General features: G+C 27.8%; 2 protein-coding genes across 3 annotated transcripts in view; one reads left to right on the forward strand and one right to left on the reverse strand.

The window, feature by feature from the left end:
• The window catches only part of LOC136087340 (zinc transporter ZIP12-like), a 93085-nt gene that overhangs the window by 16196 nt on the left and 56067 nt on the right, over positions 1-20822 (forward strand). The window lies entirely within an intron of this gene.
• The window catches only part of LOC136087166 (uncharacterized), a 26708-nt gene continuing 6980 nt past the window's right edge, over positions 1095-20822 (reverse strand). The window contains exons 2-3 of the mRNA XM_065809667.1: positions 3496-3658; positions 1095-1189 (exon numbers count right to left, since the gene is read on the reverse strand). Coding sequence (XP_065665739.1) covers positions 1101-1189; positions 3496-3658 — 252 coding nt within the window. The 3' untranslated portion in view covers positions 1095-1100. The remainder of the gene's footprint in view (positions 1190-3495; positions 3659-20822) is intronic.

The following is a 20822-nucleotide window of genomic DNA, read 5'->3' on the forward strand; positions in this document are numbered from 1 at the left end:
CGTAGAAGTATAATATTTCACTTAAAATACTCACAAGCAATTTATTTTCTTAAAAATATCTACATGAAATTAACAAATTCGCAACATCTGTGCGTGACTTCCGTGTGTGATCATTCATGAACTGCATTTAAACGATTGCTGTGACTCTATGATACATAGTGCAATCCTTTAACTTTCTGGAAAGATTTACTAATGTTTAAAATATCATTTAAAAAATATATATATAACGCTAAAACTTATATTTTTTTAGGAATTAAAGTTTATTTATCTAGTAACTAAAATTTGAGTTTTTCTGTTCTGTGCATGATTCCGTTTCAAACTTAATTTATTCTTTGTTAACATTATTAATACCATTTTTTGTTTACAAAATATTTATGTAGGTTAGAATTAAATGAAAGCAAATTGAAGATCACCAGTTTTATTATTATGAAAATAATAGACAAAACATATACGAGTTTCTGTGGCGTGATTTTTTGGAAATGCTCATATATATATATATACATATATATATATATATATATATATACATATATATTATATATATATACATATAAATTATATATATATTATATATATATATATATAAATATATATAAAATAAGGACCATCTATAGTCTTAGTATCTTACAACTATATCTAGATATTTGTTTTAAAAAGAACAAAAACAACAACTGTTTTTTGCCAAAATAGGTTTTCTCACCTGTAGATAATCTAACATGGATTATCTATAGTTGGATGCTTATACTAACAAAATAATAACAGTTTTAAGATTTTATCATATGAACTAGATTGACATAAGATATTTAGGTTAGTCATGCTTTAATATTATGGTTACATTTGTTGCTTAGAGATTCTGTATACTTTAGATGCTTTTGTTACATTGTTGCTGGATTAAGATGTTATTTCTTAAAAACATTTTTAAAAATAATAATTGTTGTCACATTTAAACATTAAAAAAAAAAAAAAAAGATTAAAAAACAATTAAAAGAAAATATTTCTTATGGAATGTATAAATCTAAATTTTATAGAGTTAGTATATTCCATTACTCAGAAAAAAAAACTTTTTAATTAAAAAAAAAATTTCTTAGCTTAACATTTTCTTACCGAGCTGTTCTTCCAACTCGATGAATATATGTATCTACTGATTCCGGACAGTCAACTTGAATTACCCAGTTAACAGATGGAAAATCTAAAATAAACGAAAAACTGTTTTAAAAACGATTCTTGATGTTAAATCTAAGTAAAATGATGTTTGATTTCAAAATCTACTGCTTATATTAAAGCAATCATACTGTGATATTTAATAATGCTCCTATGAGATTGTAAACACAATAAAAAAAACTAAACAAAAGATTAACAATTTTAACGACAGCCAGCAATGTCTAGCATCTCAAACAAAATTTAGTAAAAAAAAAACAAAAAAACTTTTAATGTTTATGGAAATCACTACGAATGAAATGTTTGAATATAACTTTAAAGAAAATTCAAAAAGTATAACTTTAAGTAAAACCATGGAATAAACAAGAAAAACTACCTGGAATGAAAAAATAAAAGTAAATCAAAAATTAAAGACTTAAATTAACCATTCTATCTAAATATGATGGTCAACCATTCTAATGTGATGGTCAACCATTTCATCAACTGAATATTATGGCAATTGAGAATCAAAATTGCAGCACCCAACTCACTAAAACAAGTCTTGCCTTTAAAAAAAATTTAAAAATCAAGATAAAAATTGCAATTTTTGTTTTACTTAAAACATATTATATATTAACATATAGTTATTAGCATATTATGTAACATATTGCTAGTTAATCAAAAACAACAAAAACATTAGAAAACTTGTTATGAATGATATTTCAGTAATAGAGAGAAAGCAAAAAGGTTAAAATTAGTTAAAAAAGAAGCTAAAAAACATAAAATTTAAGTTGCAATTCAAAACCTAGCAAAAAAAAATTATTAGCAGTTTTCAAATTTTTAAATACACTTATAAAACAAAAAAAAATCTAAAAGTATAAATAACTAAATATTAAAAAAATAATAAGCATTAAGTTTATATTAATATGAAATCAATAAAAACCAACCAACATATTCATTTAATTTTTTATTTTAAAATTTTAAGTATTTGATTGTAATGATTTTACTCTGTTATTTATTTATATATATTTACATTATGACATTTACTCTTAATTTTATTTACTTATATATTCAATATACTGGGTGGGGATATACATTTACACTTAATTTTATTTATATATATTTAATATACAGGGTGGGGATTTACATTTACACTTAATTTTATTTATATATATTTAATATACAGGGTGGGGATTTACATTTACACTTAATTTTATTTATATATATTTAATATACAGGGTGGGGATTTACATTTACACTTAATTTTAGAGAACTGTTATTCATAAATCTCTATTTCAATCAAACTATTTTTGCATATCTAACGATTGTATTTATAAAGAACTGTCAGAAACGCAAAATATTTTTTCAAAACATTGAGAACAGTAAACTAGAGTTAAAAACCATGAGAAAAGAGATCATTGGTCTTTAAAAAAAGAAAACTCACAACAACTGAAACTGATATTCAAGTTGGTATATTGTACTTTAAAACATTTTTGAAAACTGAGAAAAAGATTAATTTGTACTAAGAAAATTTAAAAAGGTCATTAATGAACGAATTAGAAACAATAAAGCTTGATTAAGAAGATCAATTGCAAAAGAATTTGGAACCAATCCCAAAACCATCGAAAATTTGATTAAAACAGACTTTAAACAGAGATAAAAGCTTATAAAAATTTGCTAGTTTGACAAACAGAACTAAACTTGTTTCTGTTTGTCAAATTTCATTATAAAATTTAAAAATTGGAATAAAATTCCTAATGATCTTGTCTATGTCAGAAAGAGAGAACTTTTGAGACAATTTATGTGTACCAAAAAAAAAGAAGAAAGATTTGAAACCAAATAATTTTTTGTATTAAATATAACGATATAGTTTTTTATAAATCAAAACAATGCTCTAGTTTTGCAAACACAAAAACTATGGGGCATTTGTAAATCCTGACCCTATAACTAAAAGTTAATCACTTTCTATTATACAGAGAGTTGATTGGTTTTATTTTATTTGTTAAAATTGAAAATGCTTTTATTATTATTATTTATTATAATTATTTACTTTATTTTATTATTTTTTGGTTTTCTTATTTTACATTTAGTAAGACTTGAATAACCATTGTATGGAAAAGTTTTGAAATGGAAAATGGTTTAAACACGCCTCTCCATAAATTACATCTATTTATCTTATCACCATTACATGTTAAACTAAACTTTTTGATAAAGTTTTAAATGCAAACTTCACACCAAACATGTATTTAAGTAATATATATTTTTTTATGCCTTAAAATAAAAACAACACCACAACATTCTTTTAATTAAGCAGTCAACTATTTATTTATTTAAAAAATCAACTAAATAACCTTTTACCTAAACCTCTGGCAGCTATGTCTGTTGCAAAAAGAATGGCAGCCTTTGATTGACAAAACTTAGAATAAACACCAACTCGCTTTAATTGCTTTTGTTTTCCATATAATGCCATTAATGGAACACCAGGTCGAATTTTGCGTAGAACTTCATATATAAACTTTACCTGTCATAAAGAAAAATTAATGAGCAATTAATATTTTAAAATTTATATTTTTTTAATGATAAAATAAAAATATGATTTTCCCTCATTTTTATCTAACCACTTTCTACATTGAAACCAAGTATTTAAAAATTACTCAAAAATTATGAGAATGTTTAACTTGATTTAAAGGGTATGGAGTATATAGTATATAAATTATATACATATGATGTAACTCATTGAGTTGAAACAGAAATCTTGTAAAATTTCAATTTATAACATCTTTTAGAAAGCAAAACGATTTTTTTTAAGATTGTTTTAAAAAATGTCAATGTTTCAATGTTAATGATATGAATAATATGTGTTTTTCAATAATGTTTATATAGTACTATTTTATTAGTTCCCTAAATTTGAATAACTGAATTTAACAAACCTTGTGTCAAGGTGTGTCAATCATAAGATATTCTTTTTTTAAAGAAGTTGTTTGATTGTTTTATTCTTTGAGTCTTTGTTTGATATCTCTTCTCTAATTCTCATGTTGTGTAGTCTTTCAGTTGTTACAAAGTTATTGATAGGTTATGGAAACTTATTATTTTATATTTTATCATGCATATGGCTTTTGAAACCCATTATGCATAATAAATAGAACTGGTATTTTTCCCAAGAATTCCAATTTTTTAAATGGTTGTTGAAGTAAATAACTACTTTGATCAGAAGTCCACACTATGTTTTTTTTATATTCTGGTTAAAACTATGAAGTTCTTCTTTGAACCTTTTAAACAACTGAACTCTTGGTGATTTGTAAAAACACACAGATATCGAACAGTCATTTTGAAGAGCTTTTTAATATAGTGTTACATTAAAGTCAGAAGTTAACTCAGTTGGAGATAACCAACTTATTTTTCAATTAGAATTGCATCTCCATTACATACGCAATATTTACAGCTATTGTATCTATTATTGCTATTAGCAGCTATTGTATATTGTATAACAAGTAAAACAATGAATGCTTTTAATGACCACTTGTCAACTAGAATCAACATTGGAAAAAACAAGGAAAAACATTGCACTAGATTGGTTCCATCAGCAATTTTTGAAGTATCTTGCAATTTAGGAGGAAATGCTGCATACAATTGCAATTGTATGCAGGGTGAGTTTTTAAAAAAACTCAACAAAAAAAAAATCAAGTTTAACTGATTCTCAAATTTATTACTGACCTTGGTCGAATCTTGGACTAATCCAGATCCTTTTTACAAAAATCCTTTTTACAGCAAAGTTTTTCCTCCTTTATCTGCTTAAGTAATATCTAAAAAAATTCAGCACCATCATCAACTTCGTTATCATCATTATTGGTTGAGTGAGATTCAAAGTTTTAAGTTGCTGTATCTTAATATGAAACTATTCCAACTTTCTCTTTTTCATTATGCTGCAGCGTGATGTAATATTGTTACTCTTTTTTAGCAAGATCTACATCAATCATTAGGCCCACATGAGGAAACTATCATGGGACATGTAGGAGTTCCCACTCGACAGGTAACTTATTATTACCATAATGTTTTAGCAATGAATGTCTGTGTGGGATATGTCAAACAGACTATCAAGTGTTATTTTTTTTTTTTGTTTAGATTTGTTGTTGTAGTAAGTTACGTACTTTCAAAAATACAAACAAGGCTTCTGAAAAAAAAATGTTCTTTTGAAAGATGATTGTACTGATCTTATCATCAGTATTGAGTTACCCAAAAAATCCTTTCAGTTTTTTACTAAATTGAAATACTAATATAATTTACTACTAAATTGAAAACAATTTTTCTTTTACAAAAAGTAACTTTAATATCAAATATACTTTCCATTTCATTCTATTACAAGTTTCCGGTAATTTCATGATGCCTGATACAACTTCTGACCTTTTATAGCAAAAAAAAATTCTTTGAAGTATAATTTAAATTGTTCATCTGATGTAAATATTTTTTCAGTTCAAGAATTTTGTAATAAGCAGATGATACTCTAATGGTGCAATCAGGGCTGTAAGGTGGGTGAGGTCATGCAATAGCAGATTTCCAATAGTTTTTGGTGAGTAGTTAAAGATGTGGTTGCTACCATATTGAAACACAACACCTGTCATTATCATGGCAAAACACAACAACCTTACAATTTACTATTTCTAGACATTTTTGTTGCAAGGACTGATTTAATTTTGTTAGTTATTCACAGTATACAGTTTTGATACAGAGTTGATTGGTTTGTAGGTGGCAGAAGCTCAAAATACACAATTTCCTTACTAATCCCACCAAACTGATACCATAGTCTTTCTTTGATGAAGCTTTTGATGTTGATTGAGATGGCTTACTAGGTTTGGACCATAATCTTTTACAATGAATATTAGAGTATAAAATTCATTTTCCATCGTTAGTTATCATTCTCTTTAATAATGAATTATTTTGATTCCATTTTAAAAGCATATTGAATATGTTGATGCGTTGTGTTAAATGATTCTCTCAGAGTTCATTTTAAACCAAAACACCAGGGTTTTTTCACCTATCTAAGCTTTCTCAAATGATTGTCAACAGTTATTTTAGATGTATTTAGCTTTTCAGCAAATTCACAAACTGCATGTAATAAACACGAATGTTGATCAGCATCAATCAAAGCTTTTACTTTGTACTCACTAATCTTAGTTGGTCTACTACTATTCGATACATCTTGAACTAAAAAATCTCCAGAAAGAAACTTTTCAAACCAATTTTGACAAGTGTGTTCTGTTAATGCATCGCTACCATACACAGCACATATTTTATTGTGTGCTACAAAAAAACGAACTTATAATATAATTTAACAAAAAAACGAACTTATAATATATAACCCAATATATTAAAAAATAATATAGATGCATTACTACACTATATAATATACATTTTACAATTATAAAAAAGTTTTAAATGAAAAGTCTATAGAAAAAATGATGAAATTTTTTAGTTTATATTTGAGAATGGAAAAGGTATTACAGATATACCAGAATTAGACAAAACAATTATATTGCAGAAATATGGTCCACGAACATACAATAAAAACTGATTAAACTTTGTTTCATAAAATAATTTATACATAAAATTATTATTTCTAAGCGCAGTTTTATTCATTAGATTTACTGACTATCTAGGTAGAACATGCAAGAAAGTGTTACTACATTGATTAAGGGTTTGGGTTGTGAAGGCAATCTTTTTTTCATTATTCTTTGTTTTTTCTTATTTTAAAATCTCTCTCGTTTCAATTCTCTCTCGTTTTTATGTTACATGTTAATATAAAAATTCCTTTGTTTATGAAAGTAAGGCCAACTCCACTGAACTTTCGAAAATTGTGTGGGAATGCAAAAATAAAGCTATAGAACCTATATTAAAATGGAATATTCTCGATCAAGTGGAGCCATTCAATCCTGGTGGTAAATTTTGCAATTTATGCTTGACAGAAAAATACCACATTATTACATCACCATTAAATTTGCTTAACAAACAAACCGAGCTTGCATCAAAATACCACCATGAAAATAAATTTCTAATAAAGAACTTTAATGTCTTCAAAGCGGACACTCCATAGCATTTTTTGTATATAATTTTTGTTGTTGCTACATCTTATGATCGCTATTGCGTGAAACTTTGCATTTATGTAATTGAAATATATTTTAATAATTATTTAGTTTTCACTATATTATTTGCTCTACTAATTATATAACACGCTGTATTGAGCATTCATAATGAAAATATTAACACAATTCCTGCAATATATATAAATTTTAAATATTTTTTTTTAACTGATGATGATTAGTGTTAGTTGAAACAGTTTTTTATTAATAAAATGGTTTTACTAATTAAAAAGTTTGTATTGATTATGAAAACATTTACATTTTTGGTGCTTAAAAGAAATTTTGAATATATTATAAATGACATTGCACTTAAGTGAAATTTCAGAAGATTTGAAAAGTTGAACCATAAGTTAAATAAATTATTTTAGACTTTGCGTTTTAAATAATTGCAGAACTTTTAGAGTTTTATCTAAGTTTTGGAGTTTTTAAATTTTTTACATTTAATTTACCTGGCGTTTTAAAATTTGATTCTTGTTTTATAAGAAAAAGATTACTAAGAAGTATGTTGCAAAAGTGCAACAAAGAAAAATTGCATTTATGTAAAAAAATTAATCTTTTACAAGATTACTTAAAAGCAAATCTTTCATCGTTGGATTGGTTTATTTTAACTAAAGCTTTAAAATATAACACAAAAAGAAAAGGATAAAATATACAAAAAGAAGTTAAAACAATTAACAACTGGTCATACAAATCTTTTTAATGTTTTAAATATCGTAACTATTCGTTACTCTTATAAACTCTCTGATGATAAATTAGACATCCTTAAAAATGGTTTGCAGTTTTCAATCCCACCAATAACAAATTAACTGTCTTCTTCAAATAAAATTAGAAAATATTGAAGATTCAGGGAAACTTAAAGCAGAGCTTTCCCATCTAGCAAATTCTTATACTTATAATTAACGTCCTCAGAAAACTCTGAAAAACATGGAATACTGAAAAAATTTTCTAGTTATCTAGATATTATTATTTTAAAACCTGATAACGGTAACATCATCATATTAAATAAAAAAAATATACATAAATAGTATTTACATAGATAGTATATACATAAATAGTATTTAAATTATTAACGATAAAACAAAATTCTAACAACTCAAGAAAGATGTTACCATAAATAAATTTTCAATTTCAAAATGTTTTAAGGAAACTAAAAGCAAAAGGTTTTTCAATATGGTCTAAATATAATTAAACTTATCTGGATCCCATCCTGCTTGTATGGACTTCCAAAGATGCATAAATTAAATTCTTCTGAGACTACAATAAACTTAGACCCATTGTATCATCTGGAATTTATAATTACCAACTCACTGAATTTCTTAGAGATTTATTATCTCCATTAATAAACACTAAATTTTGTACAAGATTCATTTTCCTTTGTTAAAGAAATAAGTCGATCTCCACAAATATTTTTTAGTATTATAGGATGTAACCAGCTAATATATCAATGTTCCGCTTCAAGAAACCATTGAAATAGCAGTTAATTTAATTTTGCTCCATAATAAAAGCATTAAAAATACTAAAAATGATTAAAAAACTATTTTAATTCACCACTTTGCAATGTTGCAGTTTCTTTGCAAAAGAAACAATTTTTTTAAAAGGACAAACTTATGATCAAATGGATGGTGTAGCAACAGGTTCTCTTCTAGCAACTGTTATTGCCAATATGTTCATGGGTCATTTTGAAAATAAATGGATTAAAAATTTAAATGGTATAAAACTTGTATTCTACAAAAGATACGTTGATGACATTTGTGCTGCTTTCCAGTCAGAAAATGACGCACATCTTTTTCTTAGATATATAAATAGTAGACACAACTCTACTTCCTTTACTATGGAACAAGAAGTAAATTCATAAATATCTTTTAGATGTAACTCTACACAATATCAATTCTTCAGTTACCACTACCATTTTTATTAAAAAAAACCTAAGTCTTCACACTAATTTTTATAGTTTCATTCTATTTTTGTACAGAGTTAGTCTAATCAAATGTTTAATCGATAGTTTAAAATTATTAGTACTAAACTTGGGTTTCACTCTGACGACTCCTCTTTAAAGTATTTCAAAAAAACATGTATCTATCTTGGCTAATTTCAAAAATATATAATACCTATTTAAACAAGACTAATGCAAATACTCCACCACAACAAAAAAATCAAAGGAACCTATTATTTCAGAGTTCCCATTTTTGGGAAAAATATCTGATTCAACTAAAAAAGACTGAAATCAATTGCTAAAAGATATTACCTTTCTTTAAATATTAAATTAGTATTTCTAAATTCTTCTCTTAAAAGATCAAGTTTATCTAGAGTTCAAATCGATTGTGGTCTATAAATTTTTATGTGCAAGGTGTAACTCCTGTTTATAGGTGAAACTACTCACCATTTTATAGATATATCTATAAGAAAGTACTCACCATCTTATAGATATCTATAGAGACTTTGTCCCTCATTACATGAGAAACAAAGTCTCTATAGATATACTATAACATTCTACATGTAAAAAAATTATTTAAAAAAAACTTAAAAATATTGACTTTTTTTATTTTAATCTTAAAAACAATAGTTTTTAGGCCATAATATCTGAAAAAAATATTTTTATGTAAACTGATTATTATTTTTAAAGTTTTTATACAATTTTGCTTCTTTTGAGTACCAGGTTGACATACTTTAGCAAAACTTTTTTTTTCAAAATATTAGGACCTGTCAAAATTTTAAGGGTCTTTAGGCGCCCCTAAAAATATTTTTTATTCAAAAAAATTTTAAACCTAGTGTTTTTGTATTATATAGAACACATTTAGTTAAGTGGAGCAGACTATTTTAAAAAAAGTTGTTTTTTGAACCACCCTAATATATATATATATATGTGTGTGTGTGTATATATATATATATATATATATATATATATATATATATATATATATATATATATATATATATATATCAAACACAATAAAACTCATGCTCACACATGTAAAGGGTAAATAGGTTCTATCTGTGCCTAAATAAAAATATTTACATACTTATTTTTTATTTATTTATGCATTTTTATACGTCAATAAAAAAAAAATAATACAAATAATTTTAATTAAACATTAAAAAAAAAATTAAAAGATTTCAGTTAGAACCGTGTCAAACCAACGTGACAAACTCTCACTGAGAGCAGGAAGTTGCGGCGATCGACGGTTTGTTATTAATAACTAATTAGGGCATCCAATACCGGCCCAAAAATGGAATACCGGTTTTTCGGTATTAGGTTAAGTGAAAACCGAAATACCGGTATTAATACCGTACAATTTAAAAAAATAAATAAGTAAAACCCAAACCAATAATAAACGGTTCCAAAACTTTATTTTAAGTTAAAATAATATATACAATTAATTAATTTGAAACAAAAAACATAAAAAAGTTATTTACTATTAAAATAGGCCCGCAAAAAACATAAATTATTTAAAGTTTCGTCATTTAAAGATGATCAAATTTTTGTACATAACATTCCCGATAAAGAGAAAGCCTGTTCAGCTTCTACGCTCCTTGGGGGAATAGTTAAAATATAATCGTAGACCAACATCAAGTTGGTACCACGTGTACCGTCTTCCTCAAATATGAAGAATTTCTTTTCGTACCATTTTAGTCAAATTGTTAATATTTCGCTTTGTTTTTGGTACTGTTTTCATTTTCATTTCATTATTTATGGCGATGTCTAGCTGCTCCTTTAAAGGTTCGTCTTTGCACATTATGGTATCTTCGTCATTATCTGTTTCTGTATGGAATGCTGTAGTTTCAGTTTGTACGGATGAGAGCTGCTGGATAAGATACCACAATTAAATTTACCAAACCAGTTTAGCCGATCAAATATGATATCTAAACCAAAATTATTTTGGGCTTGATCTCCTTTATGAAGATATTGTATGAGATAAGATAAATTTGTGTGTCTTTCTTTTATTCTTTTAATTAAGGAGGTCTTCATATTGTTACTTAATGGTCCTACGCCTAAATTTTGCAGCATAAATGCCAGGGTAGCATCAGCTAATAGTAGATTAGCGTCTCTCCGACATAAAACCTCTACAGCCAATTTCACTGGTAACAACATAGAAACTGTTGATAATAATAATTCTAATTCAGATTCCATAAAATTAATACTCGAGTTTAAGTCAATCAGGGCTTTTTGAATAGAATTTTTTAGTTTATAAAAACGCTCTAGCATAAAAAGTAAGCTCACCATCTGGTCTTATTATCTAATATTAATGACAGGTTATTACCCTGTTCAGTTTTTACATAAACTTGAAGGGTTTCATTTTTTGTTGGTGATCGTCTGAACAGCTTTACAACTTTTCTAACTTTGCTTATCAATGGAGCCAAATTATTTAGAGTTCATTTGAATTTGGCGAACTCTGAAAAATCTTTAGTCCGTCTAAACGGTCTTCATTATATTCATCGGAAATCTCACCAGCACTATCTTCATCAGATTCAAAATAATTATCTGTCAATTCCACAACTGTTATTTTATACAAGACGTCAACCACAGCCAAATGGATTCCATGGGTTAGACAAAGTTGTTGGTCGATGGACATTAATCGGCCTACTTTCTTCATAACCAAAGCACCATTTGTGGTAATACATACAACATCGCGATCAATTTTTAAGTTGTGTTCTTTCAGTATGTTATCAATTAACTTAACACACATTTCTGCTGGAAAATGTCCATTAACTTTTGCTAAACCCAAATTCCAAAACCTATTTTGAGAATGAACATTAATGTTCAAATAACGTCTATTTTTTACCGAAGTCCACTCGTCAAATGTAAGATCAAATCGATTTCCTTGACGTTAAAGTTCAGATAATTCTTCTATTATTGAATTTCAAATTTTAGTAGCATATTTCATAACTATTTGGCAAATCGATTCAGATGATTTTGGCACATCAAAACCTTGAGCTACCAGCGATTTTTTAGCTCATTAGATGTTATAAAAACTCTGAATGGCAAGCCATCGGTGGCCGTCATTTTAGCTAAAACATTTGGCAGTGTATCTTCGCCTTTGTTTTTCGTATAAAAAGTTGTAATTTTATTTCTGGGCCTAACAAGTTGCAAATCAGGCGTAGTCGAAACACCAGCAGTAGATGGCGAAGTTGAAACTTCAACTTAATAATGTTTCAATAAATTTATTTGGTGAGAAGTCCTTAAATGTGTATGGAGTCCACTAGTCGAGCCACCACAGGTCTTCATTTCTCTAGCACATTTTTTACATTTTGCTGCAGCTCCAGACTTTTCGCGCAAAAAGTAATTCCACACAGAGTTTTTGTCCTGAAGTCCTTTATTTAAAATCTTCAAATACTTTTGGTTTATCAGCCATGGCAGCACATTTTTGAATACTATAATTTGCAAAATATGAAAAATAATATTGAAATACAAAATAAATAAATATTAAAAATTTATAAAAATGAAGATAAAGATATATGAACTTATATGAATTTAATATAATTATATGAATTACATATTGAATTATATAAACTTTTCATATATTTTATTTCGCTAAATGTGTTATACTTTAAACTGACTGCGAATCATAAACAAAAACAATATAAGCTACACATATATATACGCATCATTTCGCAATCGCAATTCCCAAGCAGTCTTAAAAAGCGTGCTTAAACAAGCCTTTAAGTCATTACTTCCAAAATTGTTTTCTATTTTGAGAAGTCGTTATTTTAAGCATGTGTAAACCATTGATTACGAAGTATCAAATATCAGACGAGATTTAAAACATGAAAAAAAATATAAGATCTCTATATTATATGAATAAAAAAACATAACTAAATCTGTAATAGAGATGTAATTATGTCTTTATATTAGAGATGTTTTTAGGTTTTTTTATCTTGCCTATGAATACATGTGTTAAACATTTATTCTTTTTAAATTTATTCTTTGTCTTTATTTGTTGTTGTTATATTTGCAAATATATATAAAACAAATAAAATGAAGCACAACACAACAAAGTTACAAAAAACAAAGTGAAAAATTTTTTTGTTATCCATTTTTATAATCAAAGCTTTTTTCTGTGATATTTTTATGCTTATAACTCTCTAAAAATGTCTGTGTCAAAACAAGCACAAAGTCTAATTGAACAATTTCTGTGCAATGAAAAAAATAATTGAAATACCGGTATATACCGGTATTGAGAACTCAGCATCGGTAATAGAAAAATGGTTGGTAAACCGGGATGCCGGTAAACTGGGATACCGGTTTTCGGTATACCAGTATTGGATGCCCTATAACTAGATCCATTCATTGAGTTTGCATTTTTCTTTAAGAATCAAAAAAGTAAAAGGGTGTAGAGGTCCGAGACCAAGATCAAGACCAATACTCTAGGCTTTCAAGACCAAGAATAAGACCAAGACTAAGACCAAGACTTTAGGCTTCAAGACCAATGCTCCAAGACAGTTAAATATCAGTCTTGAGACCAGAACTTCGGTCTCAAGACCTATATCTCTGATATATATATATATATATATATATATATATATATATATATATATATATATATATATATATATATATATATATATATATATATATATATCAGAGATGTAGGTCTTGAGACCAATTGAAATGATTTCTACATGCAGGCACGAAAATAAGTTTCTCCTAAAAAACTATAAAAATAAGTGAACTCAAATAATAGTTACATTAAATCACCCCTTTTAAAAAATACTTTTTTTAAAAAGCAGAAGTAATCAATTCTAAAGAAATCTTTTTATAATAGTGTCAGCATATTCCACAAATGTGTGAAAATTTACAGTAGTTAAGACATTTGTGACTTCCTGTAATAACAGACTAGAAATAATTAGCAGACTAGAAATAAAAGTAATATTGTAAACTATTGATAACATTCACTTTTCTATTTTCAGATAAAACACATGCTGATTTATACACCTTTAGGTTTTTACATAAATTAGGACACTTGATTTATAAAAAAATATGCCCCTTTTTATACAACACAAAGTATTGACAAATATAAAAAAACAATTTACAAATACTTTAAAATCCTTTGCTTTTAATGTGTTGTAATTATTAATTGTATCAGGAGCTTAAAAACTATTGATATTTTGAAAGAATTTTAAAATATCGCATTGTAAGCAAATTTAACTTTAAAAAAACTATTTCAAATTTTAATTTTTAAAATTAAAATTTAAAATAACTTTTAAATTTTAATTTTAAAATTTATTTAAACTAATTTAACAAAAATTATTAATAGAATCTAAATTTGGTATTTGAAAGAGATTATAATTCTTTATAATTTATTTCTTAAAACAATCTTATACTTAACATAATCTTTTGTTTGTTTATAACAATTTATTTATTTTAATTTTTACACATTTAATGTAGTATTTTTAATAAAGATTATAAACAAATTATAGATAGATTTTATCAGTAACCAATAAGATATTTGTAAACATATTATATCAAAAGATTTTTACAAGATATTGAATTGACTTTTGTGAAAAGAATTCTTGTGAACAAAAGCACTTCTCCGTTTTTATAAGAAAAAAAGTTTTCCTTTCGCTTATAATAATCTATGGTAAACTATAATGATGACTTATATTTTATGTGACAAATTAGTTAGCAGACGATTAAAAAAAACTTCTTTAATAAAAATTACAAAACAATTTTACATTCATTTGAAACTAAACTTTACATTCAACGTTTTACATTCAACGTTTTACATTCTTCAAAACTAAATCTAAATTTAAATCATATTTGATTTTTTAAGTCTTTTAAAATTAATTTTTTTTAATAAAACAATTAAATTTTTAAAAAATACTACAGTAGCAGTTAAATGACTTAATATTTTCAGAGTAAACACCACAATAGCTAATATGATATGAGCGACTTGACTGCATCAAAGAAATATTTTTTCGTCGCCCTTCACAAAATTTGGTCATCTGGTATCGTCAGGCAATATATATATATATATATATATATATATATATATATATATATATATATATATATATATATATATATATAAAATACTGCTGATTTAGGTGAGCAGTGTGATATCATACTGAAATAGCCTGATGCCGGGGGCTTCAGTACATCAACTGACAAATAGCCTGACTAGCAGCACAGTGCTGCTACATCGACTAAGGGTTTGGCATGGGACAGCAATCATTCACTATTCTTTGTTTTTTTCTTCTTTTTCTAAAAAAGCCATACCGATTTAGATAAGCAAAATAAGTGAGAAAATGCTTACATAAATATGCTATAGTAGATAGCTGTCTTGTAGGACTTGCATTTCTAGGCAAAGACCAGGAAAAGTTAACTCTGAATCAAAACACCTATGCCTTGGGATACTTGCTTGAGTAAAGACTAGAGATGTCTTGAGTCTCAAAAATTTTTGGGCAGGTTTAACATTGGGCTTATCAAAATCTGTTTACATTGTTTCCTGCTTTCAATGATGAACACTGAGTCTTCTTAAATTTATTCATTTTTTGCTATTAACTTATTGGTAATGGCTACGCAAATACTTCTGTTTCATTTTTCAATGAGAATGGTTTTCTGAAAATCATTATTACCAAATTGTTTCAATTTATCTTTTTCAAATATTCATGGTTATTGAAGTAACACTTGTTGAATCAAAATTCACCTTATTTACTTGTTTTTTGTAAAACTAATTTAAATTTTGGTGTTTTTTATTTTTTTAATTTGGTGATTACCCTTTAATACACAAAGACTCCAATAATATCATTGGCCTCTTCATATACTTAAATACAACTTCACCTATTGGTCATGAATCAGATTCGACATTCTGAATATTCTTTTATGTGCTTTTTATTACATCATTACTCGATCTTTATCCTTTATAGTTTTTCTCAAAAAAAACTCTGCACTGCATTATTTTCATGGACTCTTTTTGATGTTGTTTCTTATAAAATTTTAAAGACTTTTCACTTAATTCATTACTTGATTCAATGACTACGCTTTTTTTGTCATCCTAGAGAAACATAAGGATTAAACATTTTAATCACTCCTGCTTCTGCGGCTTCTTGTTGCTTTGGACTTTAAAACTCTCCTTCAGCTAGTGATCAGCTAAGTTCTATCATGCATTAGATGGAAGCAGTGAGGAAAGGGCTATTGCTCTTGACTTATCAAAGTTGAATTCTAACGTGCTAGTCTGTCATGCTCAGTCTGCTCTGTAAATTCTAACATGCTGGTCTGCTCTGTAAGCTCTCTTTATATGGTATATAATATGGTATATATTAAAGAGGTTTAATAAACAGGAGACTCTGTTGTATCAGGCTTGGTCGGGAAGCAGGAGCAATCGCTTTCGATAACTGACCATGGGAATAATGTTTAGTTGCAAAAAGCTGGCCAGATTTCTTAGTCATTTTAAGAACATTTCAAAAAACAAACAAAAAAAGCACAAAAAAGATTAATTGGACGGATGAGAGATAATTACAAAAAAAAATAAACTAGAAAAAGAAAATAACTTTTAACGCGAAAAAACTTAAAGCAAAATAAATTACGTTTAGAACATATATTTTTTGAAACATCGCTCTTTTATAATTTTTTTATAAAATTAAGCGACATTTTTTATATTAAGTAACATTTTATGATTGCTTAATAAGGAAACAGATGTTTTTATATTTCTTAAAGAATTTAATATAATTTTTATTTATATACTCGTGTCTTATTTCCAGTGCTGGAGTAAGGAGGGTTGGGGTTAAAGAGGGCTATAGTCCCGAGCCCCGCAATGTTAGGGGCCCCGAAATAGTCAAGAAGACTTTTTTTTAGTCATTTTTCCCGGTGTGGCACATAAAAACGTCTCCAATATAAAAATAGCCTCCGGCCAGGAAAAGTCTAACAAGATTCTAATAAAACTAACACTAGCTTTAATATTATTTAAGCTAAATTATTTTATTAAAAAAAAAAGGTAATTTTTTTAATAACAATTTTATGTTGAAAATTTTAACATATTTGAAACAATTCTTCCTAGTAAGATGAACAATCAAATAATTAAATCATTGTGTACCTATAGAAATTAAATTAACTAGATAGAAATTAACTAAAAAGATAGAAATCAACTAAAAATACTTTATGAAGAGGAAAAGAAACTGCTTCACAATATCGTTGATGATGTTTAGCGAGTGGGCTATTTAATTTTAATTAGTATCTAAACAGAAAAAAGTAACTTTAAGTTAAAGGATAACGTGTTTGTAAAAATCGCAACTGAAGTGAAAATATTTAGAGCTAGTAAACCAATATCTAAGAACTTGAAAACATTTCTTTATACTTAATAACTTTCTAAATATATATATATATATATATATATATATATATATATATATATATATATATATATATATATATATATTAAACATCTTCGCTTTCAACAAGGCTGCAAGCAGCCATTAATTAAAGTTGGAAGTTACTGAAAGAGAAAAGATGAAGATTGTAGAGCAAGATAACGATTGACAGACGACTTAAAAGATTGCAAATTATATGAGTAGGAAAGCAAAATGAAGGAAGCGAATTCCAAAGAGCTGATGTTCGAGGAAAAAAACTAGACGAATAAGAGTTTTTGGAGCACTTAGGAACAGTCACAGAAAAAGGATGACACTTAATTGAATGACGAGTAACACAAGAATGAATTTTAGTAGATGGCACAAGAGATGCTAGCTCTTTAGAGCAGTGCCCATAGTATTTGTAGAAAAGAGAAAGAGACGCAACATTACGACGATGTGATAATGGTTGGAGGTTGGCTGGAAGAGCAGGTCCAACTATGTTTACAATGCGTTTTTGCACCTTGTCTAAAAGAGAAAGAGCATCATTAGAGGATCCGCCCCAGATATGGCAACAATATTCCATACAAGGCCGGATTGGAGAATTATAAAGAATAGAGAATAGAATCCGAAGTAAGAAAGTGACGAGCTCGATAAAGAGATGCAACCTTAGCAGATGCTAATTTTGCAACTGATTTGATATATGGTTTCCAAGAAAGATTGGAAGTAAGAGTTAATCCTAGAAGATGAAGAGTAGGTGACTCATCGAGTACATCACCATTCATAAATATAGGAAGATCTAAATTATTGCGATAAAGATTGGCTGAAAAAAATTGAATTTTATCTGAATTAAAGTTAACCAGCCACTGTGAGCCCCATGCTGTAGCAGAAGTAAGATCATTTTCAAGCTCAAATGCCCCCTCCAAGCAGTCAGAGGGTGTTGGTTTTTTATCACGCCAAGAATAAATGGTAGTGTCATCAGCAAACAATGCCACCTTAAATGAGAGAATATCTGGAAGATCGTTAGTGTAGATTAAAAAGAGTATAGGGCCAAGGATAGAACCTTGAGGAACCCCTGAAGTTACAGAATAAGAAGAAGAGTGTTGTCCATCGAGGACAACTTTTATGCTACAATTGGAAAGGAAGGATTCGATGATGTTGCCGGATACACCATAAGAAGAAAGCTTATGGAGAAGACCAGCATGCCAAACTTTATCAAAAGCTTTTGAAATGTCGAGAGCGATGGCCTTAACCTCTCCACCTTTATCTAATGCACAATAAAACCTGTCAGTTATTACTGTTAGCAAATCAGCTGTAGAACGAGAAGATCGAAATCCATATGGATGGTCAGAAAGTAAGTTATTAGATTCAAGATGAGAAATTAAGTGTTTGTTAATTAAAGACTCAAAACCTTGCTTATGATAGGAAGAAGACTAATGGGACGGTAGTTAGACGAATCAGATCGCTCTCCAGAATTTTTGAAGATAGGGATAACAGATGCCGCTTTCCAGCAGGCTGGAAAGCAAGACTCTGATAAGCACTTGTTGAATAGTTTTGAGAGTATAGACGACAGCTCCGGAGAAAACTTTCTGCATGACAATAACAGGTATGTTGTCCGGGCCACAAGCTGTAGAAGAGTCTAGGCAGGAAATCACTTTAGATACAGATGCTGGAGTGATATGAATGTCAAGCAATGGATCAACCTGTTTGTTGGCAATATTAAGTAGAACGCAACTAGTGGAATCAAGAGATGATATTGATAAAAAGTTTTTAGCAAACAATTCCGCTTTGTCTTTAGGTGAGGTGACAAAGTCTGAACCATACAAGAGAGGTGGAATTATAGATTTGCCCTTATTATTGATATTATTAAAGATTCTCCAGAAGTCACGAGAGCCTAATTTTTAAGAGAGAGATGATCCGAGATTTCATGACCTGAGAATAGCGTGTTTTGGCATTAGACAAAACCTTTTTACAATTATTTCTAGCAGTAATAAACAGACGTCTGTTTTCTGGAGAATTGTTTTGCTGATAAATATGGAAGTAACGGTTTTGATTGGCAATCGCAGCAGCACAGTGTGAAGAAAACCATGGAGGAGAGTGAGGGTTGACCTGGAATCGTCGAGAGGGAATGAAAGATTCCATGCCAGCCTGAATCCACGAAGTTATGTAAGAAGCACATTCTCGAACAGGAAGACGAAAGATTTCTACCCAAGGGCCATCACGAAGAAAATCAGGGAAGAAGTTGCCAGTGAAACTACTGTAGTTGTAAGAGGTTCGATAATAGGGGGATTCAGGTGATAAAGAAGAATAAGATATTAGTTTTAGAGAGATCAAACTGTGATCAGATATATATATATATATACATATATATATATATATATATATATATATATATATATATATATATATATATATATATATTATATATATTTATATATCAGAGATGCGGAGTCCCAAAAGGACTCCGGCTTTATATCTCTACTTTTTCCAAGTCTGTAGTGTCCAGAAGCTCTAAACATGATTGTTGACTTATGATCTGCTTTAAGAAAAAAGTTCATGAGATTTAATGACTTGAAATTTATTGTTTTTAAGCCCGGAGTCTTGGAGTCCTTGCTGCCATTATACCTAAGGACTCTGGGTTCAAAAAATGATTGTTCCTCTAACCTAAAAGTCTTAATTTTTTTCTTATTAGTAGTCTATAAAGTCATTTATATTTTTAGGGTTCCTGGATACCAAAAACTTGGATAAAGTAATCTTTTTGTGACTTTTAAATCCGGAGTCCTTTTTGGGACTCCGCATCCCTGATATATATATATATACACTGAGGCATATTCGTTTAGACGCATCAATTTTTTTCTCTCTATCTTAATTTTTTTCTATGTATTGTCAACTGATATGCATGCAAGTTATTATCAAAATAATTGTTGTGTTGTGGCCTAATAAAAACCACAAAATGATTTTTTCTATGTGTCTTTAATAACATGAGAGTATGTTTGATATACAAAAGCACATTTTTTAATTGGAATATATCTATAGACGCAATCAGGTTAATAACGGTAATTATTGATTTTTAATCACTTCTACATAAATAAATTGATAAATTTTAGTGTAATTTGATCTTTTGCTCTGCCAGTATCATTTTTATTGCATTTTACGAAATGCCTAAAACAAAAGTATTTGACAGGTGCTGAAAAAATACAAATTTATTTATATCGTGGCTCAGAAATCTCACCAGCACTTTCTATACGAAAAATAGCAAGAAAAATTGGA

Source organism: Hydra vulgaris, chromosome 11 (genome assembly GCF_038396675.1).
Source record: "Hydra vulgaris chromosome 11, alternate assembly HydraT2T_AEP".
Taxonomy (NCBI): Eukaryota; Metazoa; Cnidaria; class Hydrozoa; order Anthoathecata; family Hydridae; genus Hydra; species Hydra vulgaris.